The 19,808-nt window shown below is 45.4% G+C and overlaps 1 protein-coding gene across 5 annotated transcripts in view; it reads right to left on the reverse strand.

Annotated features, from left to right (window-relative positions):
- The window catches only part of LOC119435922 (calcium-transporting ATPase type 2C member 1-like), a 185,102-nt gene that overhangs the window by 39,131 nt on the left and 126,163 nt on the right, over positions 1-19,808 (reverse strand). For all 5 annotated transcript variants that reach the window (XR_007465291.1, XR_007465292.1, XM_049660885.1 and 2 more), the window contains exons 19-22: positions 17,583-17,651; positions 17,348-17,464; positions 13,541-13,688; positions 616-711 (exon numbers count right to left, since the gene is read on the reverse strand). Coding sequence is in view for 3 of the 5 variants with exons in the window: in XM_049660885.1 (XP_049516842.1) it covers positions 616-711; positions 13,541-13,688; positions 17,348-17,464; positions 17,583-17,651 (430 nt within the window). In the remaining 2 variants the exon portion in view is untranslated. The remainder of the gene's footprint in view (positions 1-615; positions 712-13,540; positions 13,689-17,347; positions 17,465-17,582; positions 17,652-19,808) is intronic.

The raw sequence follows: 19,808 nt of genomic DNA on the forward strand, positions 1-19,808 counted from the left end.
GGTGGTAGCTGTGTACCAGCCTACCACTAACATATAGCCACAAGAATTTCTTGGTATAATGCTGTAATAGCAAAGTTACAGGCGTTTCATAGGCCACCGCAGTTTCTCACTTGCCTTCACTATCCTCCCCACAGGCACACAATGGTGGTAGCTGTGTACCAGCCTACCATTAACATATAGCCACACGAATTTCTTGGTATAATGCTGTAATAGCAAAGTTACAGGCGTTTCATAGGCCACCGCAGTTTCTCACTTGCCTTCACTACCCTCCCCACAGGCACCCTGTCCTCCTCACCGTGTACTGTCACCAACTCTGTGCAGTGCAGCGAGAGCTACAGGTCCCGTCTACCAAGTGGAACAGAAGATCAAAGGGGCTCTTCCATTGTCTGCCTCCATTCACACTGACTGAATGGAAGCTTCGCGGAAGGATCAGGATCAGCAGCACGCAATGGGAACACCTTGTAGGGCCCTTTAAACAATGCCCCCCCCCCCCCCCAAACCCAAGACAGACAGACAGACAGACAGACAGACAGACAGACAGACAGACAGACAGACAGACAGACAATGCATTCATGCATGCACGCACATACCTATGAAAGTTAACTGACCACTTACCTGTGATCTGCAGCTCAAGGCATTGAACATGTCAAAAAAGACAAAGCAAGTAAATGTCATGGTGGTGTCCCTCGGTGTCACAATTTGGTCACTCATCTAAAGAGGCAGAGGAGTAAAAGAGGCATTAATTCATGCTGTCTCAAGTTTTCACGTGTGCATTCAATATTGAGGTTGTGACAACTATGTTAAATCACAAGAGGTTCTTTTTCTTGCCTCGGTAGAACAGCTAGAACACAATGCATAAGACACAGCAGCAAGAGTGCCCAGCAAAGCATAACTTCTGCCACAGACATGGCCAATTTTAACAAAAAAAAAAAAAAAAAAAGACACCCCTTGACACAGTTGAATCCACTATTTAATTTAAACCAAACCACCAGGTAATATTTGTTCATTATACCAAATTCTTTGCAACAAGTGACTTTCCCAAATAAGGTGAAAAATATCGCGAAATTTCTTGTCACGGAAAAGTTACTTTGAAAATTTGTTTTTCCAATGCACGTTCAGAAATAGTGGTTTGTAAATTGCTCAAAGCAGACAAGTGTTCATCAGTGGCAGCTCTGCTGCAGACGAGCTGCTTTAGGGTTGAAATTAGGCCAAGGCAGTTAATGCATCAATAACAATGGTTTGAATTTTAAGAGAGCATTGCGTTACGAGAAATTGCGCTTCATTGTGCTGAAAACTGCAGTGCCAATTTCTTGTTAATATCTTCACAGGTTTTCGCTTTCCTATTCAAAATCAGTGGTAAAGAACTTAGCATGGAATCAGATATGCTGGTGCAGTGTACCGTATTTTTGTGCATATATAACACGCGCTAAAGCTTCAAAAAATTTAACAGTAAAGTCGAGGTGTAGGTTATACACGAATATCGTCTTGATGTGTGGCTTCATGGCAGCGCCCGCCAAACTGCCGTGAAACCACGCCTCAAGGCTAGGTTCTACACCAACCAAATTTTCGTTATCTCCTAGGGAACCCCAACCCTGGGTGTTGAAGCTCTCTTTTCCTCTCCTTCATGGTCGCCCATTCTCCTCCCCTTTACGTGTCACCATTTCGTGTTTAGTAGTTAGCATGGAGGAAGGAAAAAATAGTAGTTAGCGAATCGTGCATGCGGCGCTGGCAAACTCACGTCATCCGTTTTCACGGCGCTCCCTCGGTACGCGCTAAGCGCTTCGTGATACGGCGGTGAGCCAAATCACCGTTGGGATTTTTGGCTCAATCGCGTTTGCTCCATCGCCGTTGCCTATGCGAGGGCTGCTCCGATTCACGATTTCGATTCACGTCACATATCACGTGACTGATTCGTCCATGATAATGTCCAGCTTGTGAACCAGCTTTGTCAGCATCACGAAGAATGGAGGAACAGAGCCGCTGGCCAAAAATAGGACGTGGACAAGTCGCGCAACCGCAAATGGAGACTGTTTCTACAAAGATTTGAGCATTGCATGCAGTTATCTCTACGGATTATATGTGCGAATATATATCGATTTTTCGAGGGCTGTTGTAATTGGCAGTGTGGGTTATGCACGGCAACGGATTATATGCAGAAAAATACGGTACATCACTTTGCAGAAACTTCAGTAAAGAGCAACACTTCTGAAGATGATGAAAGGGAGACAATGACAAGAGAGCAACAAGGGAAAAGATGAAAGCCTAGCAAAACCTTAAACAACCAGCCACATAACTGCAAGGTTTGCATTAACTTCTCATTGTTCCAGTGGGGACACGACCAGAAGGCCTGCCTACATGTGCCACTTGCAGAATGCTGACCGGTTGGTAGCTGATACTCGTGCCACACGGGCGAGGTTAATGCCATTAAAAGTGTAAGGCCTTAAGTTTCTTAATGCCATTATATTTCGGTTGCTGCTATACGTGCATACTTAATGGCATTAAACGTCGCGATGGCGATAGCTGCAGTGAAACGGTAAAGTTTGCTTGCCAATCGTAATACAATAAAAAAGAAATATTTAGGGAGCAAACGTTCAAGAAATGGCGTGAAAAACATTAACAGGCGTATTTTATGTAGTTTACTTCAGGAACGCTGCACTCTAGCTTTTTTTACTGGATTTGACTCGATTTTTGGCTGGATCTAAAACGTCATAAACAGCGACATTTTTCGTAGTGGCTAGATTGCCTGCTGACCTCTAAGAAGGGCTCCTTTTAAAAAAAAAGTGAGCAATACATTAGTTGTTTTTATCTACAAGTTTGTTTAATATAGTCAGAATGTGGGCACAATGGTCACGGCGGAGACATTGGAAACGAGAGTATCCATCGATGGCCAAGTGAGTTGTGAGAACAAACTACGCTGTGAAATAAGAACTCTCCTTAAAAGAAAGTGAAGAATATATAAATTTTTCTTCACTACGAATTCGTTTAGTATCGTCAGAATGTGGATACTTTGGGAATGAGAGTACGCATTTAAAGTCTAATACCCCTGTCAGGCGGGCAAGTTAAGTGCACTTACTCTCCGGAGAGTGGTGCACTTTGCCAAATCTAGTGCACTTTGCCAAATCTAAACGTCACAAGTGGAGTGTCACTCGCAGAAGTGTGTACTCCGGTCTAAGTGCGTTCATGGAACGCACTTTGCTGGCCGAGTGCGTAGCCTCGCCGCCAGTGGTTTCAATGGTACAAAATGTAATGCACAAAAAAGGGACACAGAAGTTCATTTTAGTGGTTGAACAGCTCTTGCACACAGATAATAGTCTAAAACGTGCTCGTATTCTGTTCTAGCAGGATCAAATGTCGCCTCGTCGCACGCCGCTATGTCCTTCTGGATTGGCTAGGCCAGAGGTTCTCAAGCATGTTCGTCCCGGGGAACCCTGCTAAGCTCCATGAAGCGCCAAGGAACCCCCCCGCCCCCGAATTAACCGAATTAAAAAGCACTAACGAAACTAATGTCGCATTATCCAAGGTATGAAGAAAACAATAAAGGAATGCTTACTACGCCAACACGCTTTTATTTACTGAATGCATCAGAAATCTTGTTTCTATTTTGCACAAAAGCAGTGAGGAAGCTGAAATTCTTGTCATCTCACGACAGATTAGAGCTAGCAGCGGCGAAGGCCTCGCAACATCCTCCGCAGCGCGGCCGCGGCACGCATCTTCATCTGCAGACACGCATTTCACTACCGCACGCACATCCGGTTATTTTTTTCGAGCTGGTCGCCAACAAATCCACCGGAGAAGGTGTTTTTTTTTTTTTTTTTTACCAGCACCACTGAACACGCTCGATTACAACATTATATGATATAATGTTGGCACCATCTGCAGCAATCATTCTAACTAGAGTAAGTGCTTTTTTCACTCTGCTGTTTCTACAGTCAACGTACATTTCCGTTTTAGTCTGGAAGGTATACACAGATGCTAACGGCCACATAAGCCTGCCTTTTGAAACATCATTCTGATAATATACAATCACGCATGCTCCAAGGAACCTGATTACAGTAAAATGGTTCATATTGCTACCGACCAGTATTTATGATGACGAAGAGGCCAGCAGTGTGAAGACGACGACAACGATTAAAGGCTAGCGCAGGCTGTTGCCTCTTGGCCAAGTGCGGCGTATTTGTTTGTAAATATACTTATATATAGCTTCACGTCTTCGTCTTCCTCATAACAATGGGTTTGGAATAAAACGTAAGAAGAAAACATACTAACTGGAAGAACGTATGATCCGAAGTCACAAAAAAATTCAGCAAGCTTAACTGTCATTGACATCTACCGTACTTTCTCGATTCTAAGCACCCCCCCTCTATTTTCGCTCAGCAAGCTCAACTGTCATTGACATCTACCGTACTTTCGCGATTCTAAGCACTCCCCCTCTATTTTCGCAAAAAAAAAAAAAAAATGGAAAAAAAGTTTACATGCGAATCTAAGCAACCCCCTATTTGTCAAGAAGAACGCGTTGCCAAGGCCGCCAAGCACGCTTGCTGACTCTCTTCGAGTCGGAGCCGTCTGGAGTCCCGAGGTGGCACGGCATCCACGGCGCGATCTCGCAGCACAGCCGGACTGACTGCAAAAGCGCGCGAAGCACGCGCGCTGCACGTAGCCAGAGCCGTCCTGAGGTGGCGCGGCGTCCGCAGCGCGGCGTCCGCAGCGCGATCTCGCCGCACAGCCGGACTTCAGAGGTGCGCGGACTCGTGACGGTCGCGCGCCGCGCGTAGCCAAGCGTCTCGGAGATTCTTCGAATCTAAGCACCCCCCCCCCCCCTCACTTTGGGCATCGCGATCATGAAAAAAAAGGGGGTGCTTAGAATCGAGTAAATATGGTAACTAATGGGAAGCGTTGCAGCACGAGACGCCGACGCACACTGCACCAATCTGGTGGGGCCCAAGCGGCCCGAGACACGCATTGTCGTTTTTGAGGCTTAGGCAACCTTACATTCACGCTCCTCTGCCTAGATCAACAGCTTCTCTGGGCAGAGCATTTTGGGGGGAAGTTCCGATGTGCCCACTCGCCGAGAACTTTTGCGGCATGAGACGCTGATGTGCGTCAAACTTGTGGGGTCCGAGTGACCCGAGGTGCGTGTGGTCATTTTAGGACAACGATGGGAAACTGAAATAAAATCAAGCTGGTGGGCAAAGCCGGAATACGATGCCAAGATGCCGCAAGAGCAAAACGTGACGCTCACTTTGTGCGACAGGGAACGGCGGCGTGTTTGGGTTCTCACGTATTAAAAGCGAGCCACACGTCCTATGAAATAGATAGGTGAAGGTGCTTATCACAATCGGTTAGCAGGGATAGCTGTGGCTATCGCTGTGGCGGGGATAGCTGTAGCTGTGGCTGGAGAAGATTTGCTGGTACTAAAATAGGAAACCGACTGCATGGCGGTATTTTCATGTGACACGGGTGGGCAAGTGCTGCAAGGATGCTGCCGTTGCGGGCACCTTCGCTCTCGATAGCGCGTGCCTTGCACCTTTTCTTGTTTACGTGGGATCCAGCGGCCAGCAAACGTATCATATGATCGCAGTTTGGCAATATACTGAAACGTTGGTGCCGAAAGAGCGTGTTTTCTGGCAACGTATTGACCGGTAGAAAAAAAGCGTAACTGTATTGGCTCATTTTTGTGTTCTTGATCACGAACATTGGTGCCGGGAAATCGTAGAAAATGGGATCGTATCAACGAAGTTCTACTGTATTTGTTTATAATGCGCAGTGTAATGACAGAAACTTGCTAATGTAGCGAATATTTGGATGCCAACATTCTATTTGAAAAGCATTCAATATTCAGTACGATTTGCTTTTGGTACCATTTAACTCATATTTGATATGGTCTCAAAAATTACTACAGTAGAACCTCGTTCATACGTTTTCAAAAAATACGCGAAAAAATAATGTGAATGAATATTGTGGTTTTTTGGCGCAAGGGCCAGATGTGGCCAAAGAGCGCCAAGACGATGGTAATGATTTGTTAGTAGTATATGAATAGTCAATTATATGAACATTAGATGTGGCATGGCTGTAAAGGGGCCTAAAAACAGTCGATGTAAGTGCGTAAAAATCTATACGTAATAAGATTATGGCAATGACTAATGATGTGTACTATAGACATGAACAATGCATTGCAAAAGAATGATATGATTACAAAAAATATTACAGATGCAAGAATTGGCCAGAAGCACAAGTGCCTAAACAGAGCCCTTGAGACACAAGAGCCTGGAGGCATGTGCTATTTAAAAAAAAAAAAAAAAAAAAAAAAAAAAAAAAAAAGCTATCACAGCAACATCCTTTGGAGAGAGGATGCGCTACGAACTTATTTGGCGAATAACATGTAGCACAACATCTTTCAAGAATGCGAGGACTGCTTTGGTCTTAAAGAGCGGTTCTTTACCAAGAAACATGGCGGGGTGTAGAGGGACACACTAGCGATATGCTAGAGGAAAGTGTTTCTTTCTTTCCCTTTCGGCTTCCCGACACTCCAGGAGGACGTGGAGGACGGTGAGCCTCTCGCCACATCTACCACAGGTTGGAGGGTCATCACCATTCAATAGAAAATTGTGAGTACCATATGTGTGTCCTATTCTGAGACGACAGAATAGGACATCAGTTCGTCGTGTTTTAGTTGTACAGGGCCAGAACCCTAACTGTGGCTTAATCAAGTGGAGCTTATTGTTTGCTTCGGCGTCCCACAAGCGTTGCCAGTGGCTTCGCAGTTTCTTTCGCAAGAAAGGTTTCAAATCTGTTGCGGGAGCAGCAGCTGTAGGGTTAATAGCGGGTGATGTGACTGATGTGGCCATTTGGTCGGCAAGAACATTGCCCTCGATGCCTCTATGCCCAGGCACCCAGCATATAATGACATGCTGGTTAGTTGCGTATGCTCTACAAAGAACAGAATAGAGCTCAATGAGAACAGGGTTTTTCTGTTTACAGGGTGACTTCAAGGCTTTTACGACGCTTTGGGAGTCTGTAAATATAATAGTTTTTTGAAGTTTTGATTTCTTTATATGCTTTACAGCTGACAATATTGCGTATGCCTCTGCCGTAAAGATGCTTGTTTCGGGGTGGAGTACGGCGGATTCCGAGAAGGACGGACCGACGGCTGCATAAGATACTCCGACATGCGATTTAGAAGCGTCTGTGTAAAATTCTATGCACGAGTACTTGGACTGTAATTCTAGGAAATGCATTCGGATTTCGACCTCTGAAGCGTGCTTTGTAACCTCTACAAATGATATATCACATGCTACTACCTGCCACTCCCAAGGTGGTAACAGCTTGGCTGAGGGCATTAAGCGATGTTCGAGGAGTGGGATATCCATTTCTTCGCTAAGCTCCCCGACACGCAGTGAGAAAGGCTGTCTTACAGAGGGACGATTACGGAAAAGTGTAGCACACGTCATATCGTTAACGGTATTAAAACACGGATGCTGATGATTAGAGTGGACTTTAAGGAAATACGTGAGGCTGGTGTATGTTCTCTGCAGATGTAGTGACCACTCATTTGATTCGACGTATAAACTTTCAATGGGGCTTGTTCTGAAAGCGCCAGTGGCCAGGCGGATACCTAAATGATGAACGGGATCTAGCATCTTTAGCGCGCTTGGGGCAGCAGAGTGATATACTACAGCGCCATAATCCAGTCGCTATCTAATGAGGCTCTTGTAAAGATTCATTAAACATTTCCTGTTGCTGCCCCATGCTGTGTGAGATAGAATCTTCATTAGGTTCATTGTTTTTAGGCATTTTCCTTTTGAGATATTTTATGTGGGGAATGAAAGTTAGCCTAAAGTCAAGTATGATGCCTAAAAACTTGTGTTCTTTGTTCACAGGTATTTGCTGTCCATGCAGTTCTACACAGGGATCTGGGATCAGGCCTCTCTTTCTTGTGAAAAGAACACAAGAACTTTTGTGTGGGTTAAATTTGAACCCGTTTTCGTCTGCCCACTTGGACACCTTGTTCAAGCCCTGGTAAAGAGGGTAAAGAGGCACGGAGTGTGTTCATGTTAACGATAAAGAGTGTGCAGCTGAGCACACCTCCTTGGGGTACACCAGTTTCCTGTATAAATGGACGTGACAATACATTGCCGATTCTGACACGGAATGTACGATTAGACAAATAGCTTTCTATTAGGCTTAGCATATTGCCATGGATGCCCATTCGCGACAGGTCTCTCAGGATTCCGTAACGCCATGTTGTGTTGTACGCCTTCTCCATATCGAGGAATACCGATAAGAAAAACTGTTTATGCACAAATGCGACCCGGATATTTCCTTCAATGCGCACAAGGTGATCAGTTGTGGATCGCCCTTCTCTAAAGCCACACTGATAGGGATCAAGCATTTTGTTGAGTTCAAGGAAATGTATGAGTCGTCGATTAACCATTTTTTAAAATAGCTTACATACGTAACTTGTGAGAGCTATGGGACGGTAACTTGCCGCCGAGGAAGGATCTTTACCTTGCTTCAATACAGGGACCACAATCGCTTCTTTCCATGCGGACGGAAGGTATCCGGAAGCCCAAATAGTGTTGAAAAGTGCGAGTAGTGTTAGTTGTGTATCAGGGTGTACGTTCTTAATCATGTCATACATGACTCTGTCGGGTCCCGGTGCAGAGCTCTTACATGCGATCAAGGCAGCTCTCAACTCGGCAATACTGAAAGGAAGGTTATGCGGTTCATTCTGTCGACATTTGCGAACGAAGGGCTTACATTCTTCTCTCTGTTTAAATTTAAGAAAGGGTTGCGAATAGTGGATTGAGCTTGAAACACGCTCAAAGTGCTCCCCAAGACAGTCTGCCTGGTCCTGCAAGGTATTCCCTTGGTCATTCACCAGAGGCAACGGATGAATTTGGTGACCCTTTAGCTTTCTTAAGCCGTTCCACACTTTTGCCTCCTGTGTGTATGAATTTATACACGATAGAAACCTCACCCAGCTTTCTCTCTTTGCCTGACGTCGTGTCCGCCTTCCCTGTGATTTCATGCGTTTAAATTCAATTACATTTTCTGCACTTGGCGATCTACGCAATATGCTCCATGCCTTATTCTGTCTCTTTCGCGCCTCTCTGCAGTCTTCGTTCCACCAGGGGACACGTCTTTTAAGTGAACCACCATTCGTTTGTGGGATACACTTTTCAGCAGCATTGATAATAAAAGCAGTAAAATATGCAACAGCATCGTCGATACTAAAATTGTTTATAAAATCTCGTGGTAAATAAGTTAAATATTTAAAATGCTCCCAGTCAGCCGATGCTAATTTCCATCGAGGAATATTGGGAGGGTTATCGTGCTGCGTTATTAAGTTTAAAATTACAGGGAAGTGGTCACTTCCAAAAGGATTGTTAATGACATTCCATTCAAGGTCAGGCATAAGAGAAGCAGATCCAATTGCTAGATCTATTGATGAGTACGAATCGTGTTGGGCGTTATAGTAGGTTGGCTTCTTCTTATTAAAAAGGCATGAACCAGAGGTCAGAAGAAAATTTTCGATGAGTCGACCTCTCGCGTCGCATCGCGAGTCTCCCCACAACGTGTTGTGAGCGTTAAAATCTCCCACGAGAATGTAAGGTTCGGGAAGCTGGTCAATGAGGTTATGAAATTCAGTTTTTCCGAGAATATAATTTGGGGGTATGTATATACAACATACAGTGACCAATTTATTAAAAAGAATTGCCCGAATTGACACTGCCTCAAGGGCCGTCTGAAGGGGTACATGTTGACAAGCTACAGACTTGTCTACAACTATTGCTACACCACCGGACGACGCAAGAGCGTCATCTCGATCTTTCCAGAAAATGGCGTATTGCCGAAGAAAGTGGGATTGTGTAGAATTGAGGTGTGTCTTTTGAACACACGGCACCTTAGGATTAAACCTGTGTAGGATTTCTTTGACATCATCGAGGTTGTGTAGGAGTCCTCTGACGTTCCATTGTATTATTTGTGTATTCATGTTGAAAGTGTTCTTGTGCTGTGTGTTAAAGAGACTAACTTAGCTTACAGAGCCCTTGTCGGGCCCTGTGATGCGGGCTTTTTCTTTTTTGGAGCGACCGCGAGACTCTCGCCGCTGCTTAGGCGCTGACGGCGCCGTCTGGCCAGTTGTTGTGTCCATCGCCTCTTGCGAGGCGCTGGACACGCGCTCTTGCGAGCGGTTGGTTTGAAGGGAAGGCCTCGTCTCGAGGGACGAGGCCCTGGTGGCCACCTGCCCGGAGGTCGATGGCCCCTTCTTGTGAGTTGGCGCAGCAGCGCTGGCTGCAGCCGCCGAGGGGGCGGATGGCGTCGCTGGCGGCTCACTGCGTGCGGGCCGGACAGCTGCCGGAAACCGTTGTGTCGCTGCCCCCTGACGCGCCACATCGGCAAAGGTGTTCTTGGGCAGGGATAATACCCGCCTTCGTGCCTCCTTGAATGAGATGTTTTCTTTTACTTTTATTGCGACAATTTCTTTTTGTTTTTTCCATGACGGGCACGACCGTGAGTACGCGGCGTGGTCCCCGTCACAGTTCACACAGTGGAGGGTGTTTTCACAAGATTCAGAGAGGTGTTCCTTGGAACTACATTTCGCACATGTTTGTCGGCCTCGGCAGTTCTGTGAACTGTGGCCGAATCGCTGGCACTTAAAACATCGCAGAGGGTTCGGGACATATGGTCTTACCCTGAGCTTCACGTACCCTGTCTCAATACTTTCAGGAAGCACACTTGAACCAAATGTAAGTATTAAATGCTTTGTTCTCATCTCTTTTCCATCGCGCCTTAGCATAATTCTCTTCACATTGATTACATTTTGTTCACTCCAGCCTTCTAATAGTTCACTTTCTTCCAGTTGCATCAGGTCGTCATCGGAGACAACACCACGGGTGGTGTTCATCGTGCGGTGCGGGGTAATTGTCACTGGGATGTCCCCAAATGAGGCTAGGTTATGGAGCTTGTCATGTTGCTTCTTATCGCGGAGTTCTAATAGGAGATCACCGCTAGCCATCTTTGATGCTTTGTAGCCTGCGCCAAATGTTTCTGTTAGACATTTTGAAACTAGAAAAGGTGAGATCATTCTCACCGTCTTTTCGGGTTTTTCACAATGGATTATGTGGAATCGAGGAAAGTTTTCAGTTTGCCGGCCAAAAAATTTGAAGACGTCTTCGGTGCGCCCACGCTTGAGGGGGCGATCGGGTAATGCGGGGAAAGAAAAAGCCATGAAAAATAACGATCTTTCGGCAGGAACGCCAGCCACCCACCATGGAGCCCAACGAGGGGACGCTGTAGGACCTGTTAAACACAAGCCCCCCAAACGCCAGCTGTACGTTCCCGCTATAACCAAATACGTATAACCAAGGGCGGTTATGACACACAAGGTTAACCCTTGCTGCCAGGAATGTTGGAAGTAAATGGAAGGGAGAAGAAGACAGGAAAGATTGAAAGTGAGAGGGAAAGACGAAGATTGGAGAGGGAGACAAGAAAAGGCATCTACCGATTTCCCCCGGGTGGGTCAGTCCGGGGGTGCCGTCTACGTGTAGCAGAGGCCAAAGAAGTGTGTTGCCTCCGTCGGGGGGCCATAAAGGTCCAAACTCCCGGCATCGGCTCAACCCCCAGGATCCCCTTTTCCCCGGACACGGCTAAGCCACGCACGGTTAAGCGTGGGAGGGTCCAACCCTCGTGTGCTCGGGTCCGTGGTGTCGCAACACACCAAACGCCTGCTGACGCAGACGCCCCTGCGGGGAAAAATAAATGTACGATTCGGGAAAACATACGATCCGAATTCAGTAAAAATTGAAGCTGACAAGCCCACATTGAGGTTCAAAGGCAGAAAACATTTATTTCTTGCAAAACATAGTTACAGTCGAATCTCATTAATTCGAACTGACGCTGTGGTCCCGTCAAAGTTATGTGTATTCCAATGGGCGAGAACGCTCGGTAATTCGAATGCGAAAGCATTTGTGGTGGTTAATTCGAACATAACCGCGAACCGACAATGCTCTCAGCAGCACGCCAAATCACGTGGAGGCGTCTCCGACTGGCAATGCTCCGACACCACCACAAAACAAAACCCTAGGAGAGACCCCTCAACGCCACGCAGAGAAATAAACATGAAAAAAAAAAATACCGCGGCGAAAATTTCCTCTCTCAAATGGTAAGGTCGCCGTTTCAGCGTCGCGCCGGAACGCGCGTGTACGGCCGACGTCTCAGCCAACGCAGCGGCTCTGGCGCAGAGGGAAGCAACGATACTGGCCAATGAAACTGCCCATGCCGGCCAACGCTCGCTTAAACGGCAGAAAACAAAACTTAGGGGAGCGGGTTAAGCTGGCGCCGGGCCTGCGGGGCCACACAGAGAGTTGAAGCTGAGCGAGCTACGAGGGAGTAGAGAGGGAAGGCGAGGGGAGCCACCGAAGCAACGGGGTTGCCAAGGCCAAATGTGCTTCCCTGCCGCCCTCCTCCCTTACCTTCAACGCGGTCTCCGCGCGTGTCGCCGTGCCGGCGCCTCCCGCTCCCTGAAGTTTCGTTCACTGCCATTATCGAGATGCGAGCGTTGGCCGGCGTGGGCAGTTCCGTGGCCCTTGCTCACTATGTGCTTGCGCCAAAATATATCACGACTGTTCGTACGAATCGCTATGGTGCACAAATACGTCAAAAATAAGTCCTGTTTTTATTTTGATCAAATTTTCGGGCCCCTTCGAGTTCGAATTATCGAGATTCGACTGTATTTTCTGCTGGTGCGTCACACCCTTGGACAGGAACAACTTTTTTTGCGCACATTGCAGACCCTTGTCCGCATTTTCGTTCTTTCGTGCGAAAGAAGCTTTGTAAGGATTCCAGGCCAGCAAAGACTTCGGCAAAGGTAACCGGTGGGCGCAAAGCTTCGTTCTCGCCGCCGTCTTCAGGCGCCTCGTCCGCCACCACCTCCGCTACGATCTTAGCGAGTCGTAGCGCCGCGCGCATGGCGTCCACCTGTTTTCGCCGCTTAGTAGTTCGCGTTGAAGCGAGGGGCGAGGTAGTGCAAAGGTCAATTCGCTCGCCGCTGCTGCCGCGCTTCGTCACTTCGGGCGAACGAGCAATGCAGAGAAGTCGCGGAGGGGAGGGGGGGGGGGGGGGTGTGGAGCACTGCAGAGAAGCCGCGCGGCGGCTGTCTGCCACTTAGTGCTTCACAAGCACATGAGAGCAGCCTTTTTGCACACCTAAATGATAATTTTTCGCTGCAGAACGTATCATACGACTGCAGTTTGCCGCAATGCTGAACGTTGCTGCCGAATAATCGTATTTTCCGGGAACGTACTAACCGAAACGTATTAACGTATTCTTCTATGGGGTTATGCTTATTTTTCACGATTGCGAACGTAGGAGCTGGGAAATCGTATTAAGCGGGAATGTATCAGCGAGGTTCTACTGTATTTGTACACCCCTAGTATGTACTATATAGCGATTAAACTTATAGATGAAAAATCAATTGTACACTGGAAGCAAGGGAAAGCACAAGTCATGATTACAGTAAAAAAAAGCATGAAGGCTTCACCTCTTTTCGGAAGATAAACAAGGTTCCGAGGATGATGATGAGCGAGGACAACACCACATTGAATATAAGATCTCTTGTGATCATGGGCTGCTTGGTGTTGCGTGGGGGCTGCTTTAACACATCATGGTCCACAGGCTCTACACCAAGGCTACATTGGAAAAATAAAGCAGAGAAAAAAGAAGAGCAACACTCAATTAACGTTAACAAAATGTGGACACACTTGACATCATCTTTTGTTCCCAGTAGTACGTGGCAACATTGATTGATTGACTGGATTTGTTTTAAAGTAACCTATGGGCTGCAACAGACAGTGTAGTGAGTGGCTCTGCATTAACTAGTTTTGACCGCCTGGGGTTCTTCAACGTGCTCCCAAAGCATGATACAAAGGCATTCTTGCATTCTGTCCCACCATAATGGAGCCACCACAGCCGGCAATCAAACCCATGTCCTTGTGCTTGGCAGCATAACGCCATAGCCACTAAGCCAGTGCAGCCGGTGAAATCATAATATGGCTATAGTACTAAAGTATCAACATTGGCAAGTCTTAGCAGGTGGCATAACACTACCACAATTACAAAGCTATGCCAGCAACAAAACCATGCAACCACTGCTAACAGGGCATTGAACCTAAACTCATATGAAAACCGAGGGGGGGGGGGAAGAGGGGGGAAAAAACATTTTGGCATGAACCTGAAGAACTGAACTGGAATGTCATGATTTTTGTTCATCCTGGGACAAGAGTAATAAGGAACTATAGCAGTTTTTGGTTCAGGTTGGCCACATTCTCCAGGGCTTTTCATCCCTGCATTGACTGCACTTCTGCCTTAACCATGCTGTACCACATTTGTAAATGCACAGGACCTTGGTGTCATGTTCGAAGTGGCAGCGCCATTAGTGCAATTTTCAAAGTTTTCAATGTGTAGCATTGAGGCCGGTATGTTAGTAAATACACTGGCGAGCGTCTGAAATTCGTGACCGTCATAAAATTCTCTGGTGGTGGGATACCTATGTATGTATAATTGCTGAAATGAAGTGCTTCGTAGCTGAGCAGGTTGCTTTTAACTCCAGCGAAATTGTAACATAGCTGAAGTAGGCTGAAGCATACTAAAATAGGCGCAATGGACATTACGTATTGCTTCTGATGAATTGCTTCTGAGGTGTCCTCCCACAATACCATTTTTTATAACTATTTTTATAACTATAATTTATAACTATGCAGCTGAAGAGCAAAAATAAAAAATAAAATTCTGGGGTTTCAAAATCCAACCACGGTTTGATTATATAAGGCACACCGTAGTGGGGGACTCCCGAGTTAATTTTGACCACCTGGGGTTCTTTAACGTGCACCCAAAGCACGGTACACGGGCGTTGTGGCATTTCACCACCATCGAAAATGCAGCCACGGTGGCCGTGATTTGATCCTGCGCCTTTGGGCTTAGTAGCGCCACAGCATAGCCACTATGCCACCATGGTGGGTTGCTGAACCGGAACGAAACACCAGAAAAAAAAGTTCCAGTTTGACAGTCTGACTGCCAGCTAAAACCACATATTCAGCTGACACCACGGTGCTGCTTCCACTAAAATGGGTGTCATTTAACATAGGCAGGGGAGAGATTTACAAGGCGCATACATTGCACTAGTGTATGACACAGAAGAATTGCACTTGCTTTTCACTCAAATGTATGCTAAAATGTCCCTTTCGTGAGAAGCAGCCACATAAGCCTCTGAACAAATCAAAGTCTGACACGATGTGCTAGTGAAAAGGTATTTCAGTGCTTGCCATGAAAACTACACACACAAACATATTTTGCTAACGTGGCAGTTATGAGAATTTGTTGTAACAATATTTTTTCACTGATAAATCTTAATTGTGTTCTATAGGAAAAATGCTGCAGAAGGAGCACTACTCTATTGTTTATGTACATTTTCAGGTATTTTATATGATAACATTAGGAAATCTGAATGCAAAAACACAATGCAGACACTTTGACAGTGGTGCCACTGACTAATTGAGATTTGGAGCAATTTTTGGAGCAGAAAAATCTTAATTTTCGAGCAGTTTGGAGCATCCAGATACAGATTTTGGAGCACTTTGGAGCTAATAAATTAAATGCCAGCTGCTGGACACGACCTAAGCTATTTCAAACACTTAAAATTGACAAGCGTTATTCCAGAAAGTATTTGCTTGCTGTAAAACAATGTTGCTATGCCTCTAAATACATGAGTTTCCCTTTAATTTAAATGAAGACAACAAACCTGTTCAAACAGTGTACTGTAATTAGTTTATTTGAAGTGGAGTGAAGCTGCTCAGATGTTGCCTTTTACATCGTATGATTTTTTTCATTGACAGCTGACACTTTGTTATGTTTTCAGCAAGGTTCTAGCATCAGTCAAAAACACCTGGCCAGACTCAATGTCATCAATGCTTTTCTGAGCCAGGCCAGCCTTGATGAGCCCCTCGCAACGCTCAGTCATTGCTTCAGATGACACCAGGTATTCTTCAACGGTCTGTTTTTCCTCGTAAAGCTAAAGCCTCTGTTCAGCAACTGGCCGATTCTCAACTGGCGTCGACCGATTATTTCGACACTAGCAATTCAAACAAGCTCGATTATTCGGACTACTTTGAGGTGCCATCACTGGCCCATAAATTTAAAGTATAAGTATGATCGAAATTTCGGACACCTTAAGGTACGAAACTCTATATAAAGTGGACTCCGCCTGCATGACTGCGTGCTAATTTGACCACCGAGTTGAGTGGAAATAGCAATATTTTGGCTTGATACGTTGCTGGCATCGCCGCAGCATGATGGTTGGCCATGTTGCCGACAACTCCTGGAAACTGAAACTAGCAAAGCCTAGTTAATCCAGCATTGACCGCGCCCAAACCGTCGGGCAAGCGAACTCCGGCAAGCCGTTAGGGAGTGCATTCGAGTTGGCTCCACGCGCCCAGCATTTATTCATTGACGTGTTAACTAGCGACACGGTCGCGGCGCGGCAACTTGAGTTGTTTAAGCGGCGCCGACTACACCCTCGGCAAGGAGTGGCAACGGAAAAGGCATCGTTACAAAATCGCGGTCCTGTTGCCAAAGGTTGAAGATTCGGTGCATGCATTAGTTGTACTTTCATCTTTTCGTGGCAATAGCGTAACAATGGTAGAGATAAGGACTGACCAGATCGTAGGCAAGCGTAGGTGCCGCACAGAACCGCATTGACAAACTTCGGCTTTATTTTTGGACAATCTCTTTCCGGAATACTTTCACTTTCCACGCGACTAGCACTGCGCACTCCGACGAATGATAGTGTTCCTGGCACACTACCAAGTATGCTGGCGCTGACGCTAGTGACGCGAAATCCCGTGAAAGTGAACGTATCTCCGAAAGTGGTAAACCGAGAATAATGTCCTTTTTAGCCACTGGCGGAATAAATTTAGTTATTTTCTGGCGAATTTGGATATTTCCGACTCCCAGTTATTTGGACTTTTAGGCAGTCCCCATCGAGCCCGAATTGTCGGTTGCCGTTCAATTTATGAAGCCGCTTTAGTCATGCGCGCTACGCATGTCTGCAGGCCACTGTGGCGACACACGTAATGCGCAGGCGCTAATTTTGGCGCACTTCGGCGCAAAATTGTGTATTTTTATCAGGATGGCGCAGGAAATCTCGTATGGCGCAATCTGGCGCAGGAGTGGAAGCACTGCTTTGATAACTCCATACACTGATGCAACTGCCTTAAAGTGGTTAATTCGGTAATTATATAAGTTTATAAAACTGCAAAAATAAAATTAAAAAGTACAGAAATAATAATACAACCTCTGTGCTGGTGGTCCATCCATGATGATGTTTATCCAAAGAATTTGCATTGCATTCAGAGGGTTGGGAATCTTCATTAGTGTGGACAATGCAATCAAAGAAAGAGCTGCAATGCTCCTGGTGGAAAAAAATTTAAATAACTTAGGCTCAGACAAAAAATCACAACACTATATTTCACTGTAGAAACAATAAACAAAACAGTCAAATTATCCAAATCAAGTGAGTTTAGACATACGTGCTCAGCTGGAATGTAACAAAATTTCTGATGTTGTAAAATATGCCTTTTCCTTCTTCAATTGCTGCCCTGAAGAAAAAAAGAAACAAGAAAATGTCTACATAATGCTTGCCACAAATAGGAGCCTTGCAAAGTAGTGCAAGGATTTTATTGGATTCATGTGAAAATTTACTAATGCAATGACAAGAGAATGTTGGACAGTAAAACTTGAATATAGATGCTTATTATGTAAAACTGAACAGTCGTAAAATGAAAATAAGTGAAAAACACATCTATGCACACAAGCTGCAAAGGGCACACCAAAATATTTGAAGGCCATTCGGGAAGCTTTAGGTCATCACACTAGGAAAACAGTGCAGCTTCAACATGTCTGGCTGCACAATAGAAAATGTGAAAGTTCTCTCCATATGTAGGTCAACTATTTCTCAACAACCGAAAGCAGCCAGATTTTGTGTCAGGACAACGTTCCCACACATTGTAATCTCACAAACAACAAGGCTATGTTTACAAGGAGGTGGCTCCAGAGTGCTATGGAAATCCACTACCGCAGAAAGTGGTAGGAAGTTTGGGCAAATGCATCGGAATGCAAGAGAATTAGTCGACTTCCATTATTCGACCCTGATGGGACTGGTGAAATTGATCGAATTATCCGGCGGGTTGAATTGAAAACAAGATGTAGAAGAAACACCAAGAAACACTGCTGATTCATTTGGCAGTATTTGCCCTATTCTAAATGCTCCTAAATCAAATGAGTGCCCACTTTCCATGTGTTCTAAGTATAAAACACAAAGGCGGCCAGTTTTCAAAAGTCAGCATCGCCACACGGTTTGTAAAATTAGCTCCACCGCAATACATCCTTGTTATGGGGTAAAGCGTACGACCACTGTGAAGGCAGTTTTGGTTACGTGCTCAATTGCATCGCGCAGGCAATATTATGGCACAATCTTCTTTTTTTAAGAAAAGAGAGGAGCGCATTAAAATCAGGTAAATACCATAACCAGACATTGTGAGCTACGCTTATTGCTTGAAAATCTTCCTAGTACAGGCCAAAAATAGGCATTTTCGACAAGTTGACGTGTGTTCAACGTACTCACTGACCCCTAAGCTCCGTTGGGACAGACGCTGCCACAAAAGTGTTCGCTATCGGGGTCACTGTAGGTCACTGGTCAAGTTCAAATCATTCGGCGAAGGCCAACTTTAGGATCAAAATAACGAAACTTTGGGCTAATAGAAATGAATGGGCGCTCACCGGGACTTCCGGTCAGGATTGAGTTAACCAAAAATTCAAATTAGCTGGAGTCGAATTAACGGAAGTCTACTGTATATCATAAACAATCAAGTCTTGGATTCATGCTGTTGGCCCACTTTTCCTTGAAGGTGACTAATCACCACAATACTGGGTGTTTTAGCATTGACTGTCTTCAAATGTTCGAAGTAGAAGACTCTAGACAAAATGCAAATTTTTGCTGGCCGAAATTATAGCAGTGGCTAATAATTGGGCAATTACTTGCAATAAATTCTGTAACTGATTTTCACCAGTGAGCTTTCTAATTAGTGAATTAGCACAAACACCGAACTTGTGCAACTAAAGCCAATTAGTGCTCGAGGCATGTCGACTTACCATTAATCCTGATATTAGCACCAATTTCAAGATACGAATCCCAGTCCCAAATTTACAGCGAAATACATTGCTGGTTCATGTATCATTCCGACACAAAGCCCTTCTCAGTCCTTTGAGGGTTATCGTCATACATGTACAGCAGTGACTCAATGTTCGAAAAAACATGCCTTTTTAGAATGAAGTGCTGCGACCTCCCATGACTTCTCAAAAAATTTCTTATTGTGCTGTTGTTCCTTAGTTTCCATCAGAACTGATTTTTCGCTTCGCTCTATGGTGGCTGCCATCGTGGTCGTTTAGGATTAATTTCGCTTAATTTAGCTAACAGTCGCATGCTTACGTCCGTGCTAGTGCACTTCAGTATTGGCATTTTCGCATGTCATTTCGAGTTACAGCCATTGCAAAAACTGACTGCTATCCTGTTTGTCATCTCTTAAAGCGCAACCGTGAGATGCTTGCCTGCATGGCTCTCCTGTAGATGTTATTACTGTGTTTACAGGCTAGTGCTTGCAAAGTGGCAATATTTCTGTGCGTGCATCTCTTAAAAAGAAAGACATGTGAGAACTGATGAAATTGTACATAGCAATGAAACAATCGATTACTGCAAA

Source organism: Dermacentor silvarum, chromosome 1, assembly GCF_013339745.2.
Source record: "Dermacentor silvarum isolate Dsil-2018 chromosome 1, BIME_Dsil_1.4, whole genome shotgun sequence".
In the NCBI taxonomy this organism is placed as follows: Eukaryota; Metazoa; Arthropoda; class Arachnida; order Ixodida; family Ixodidae; genus Dermacentor; species Dermacentor silvarum.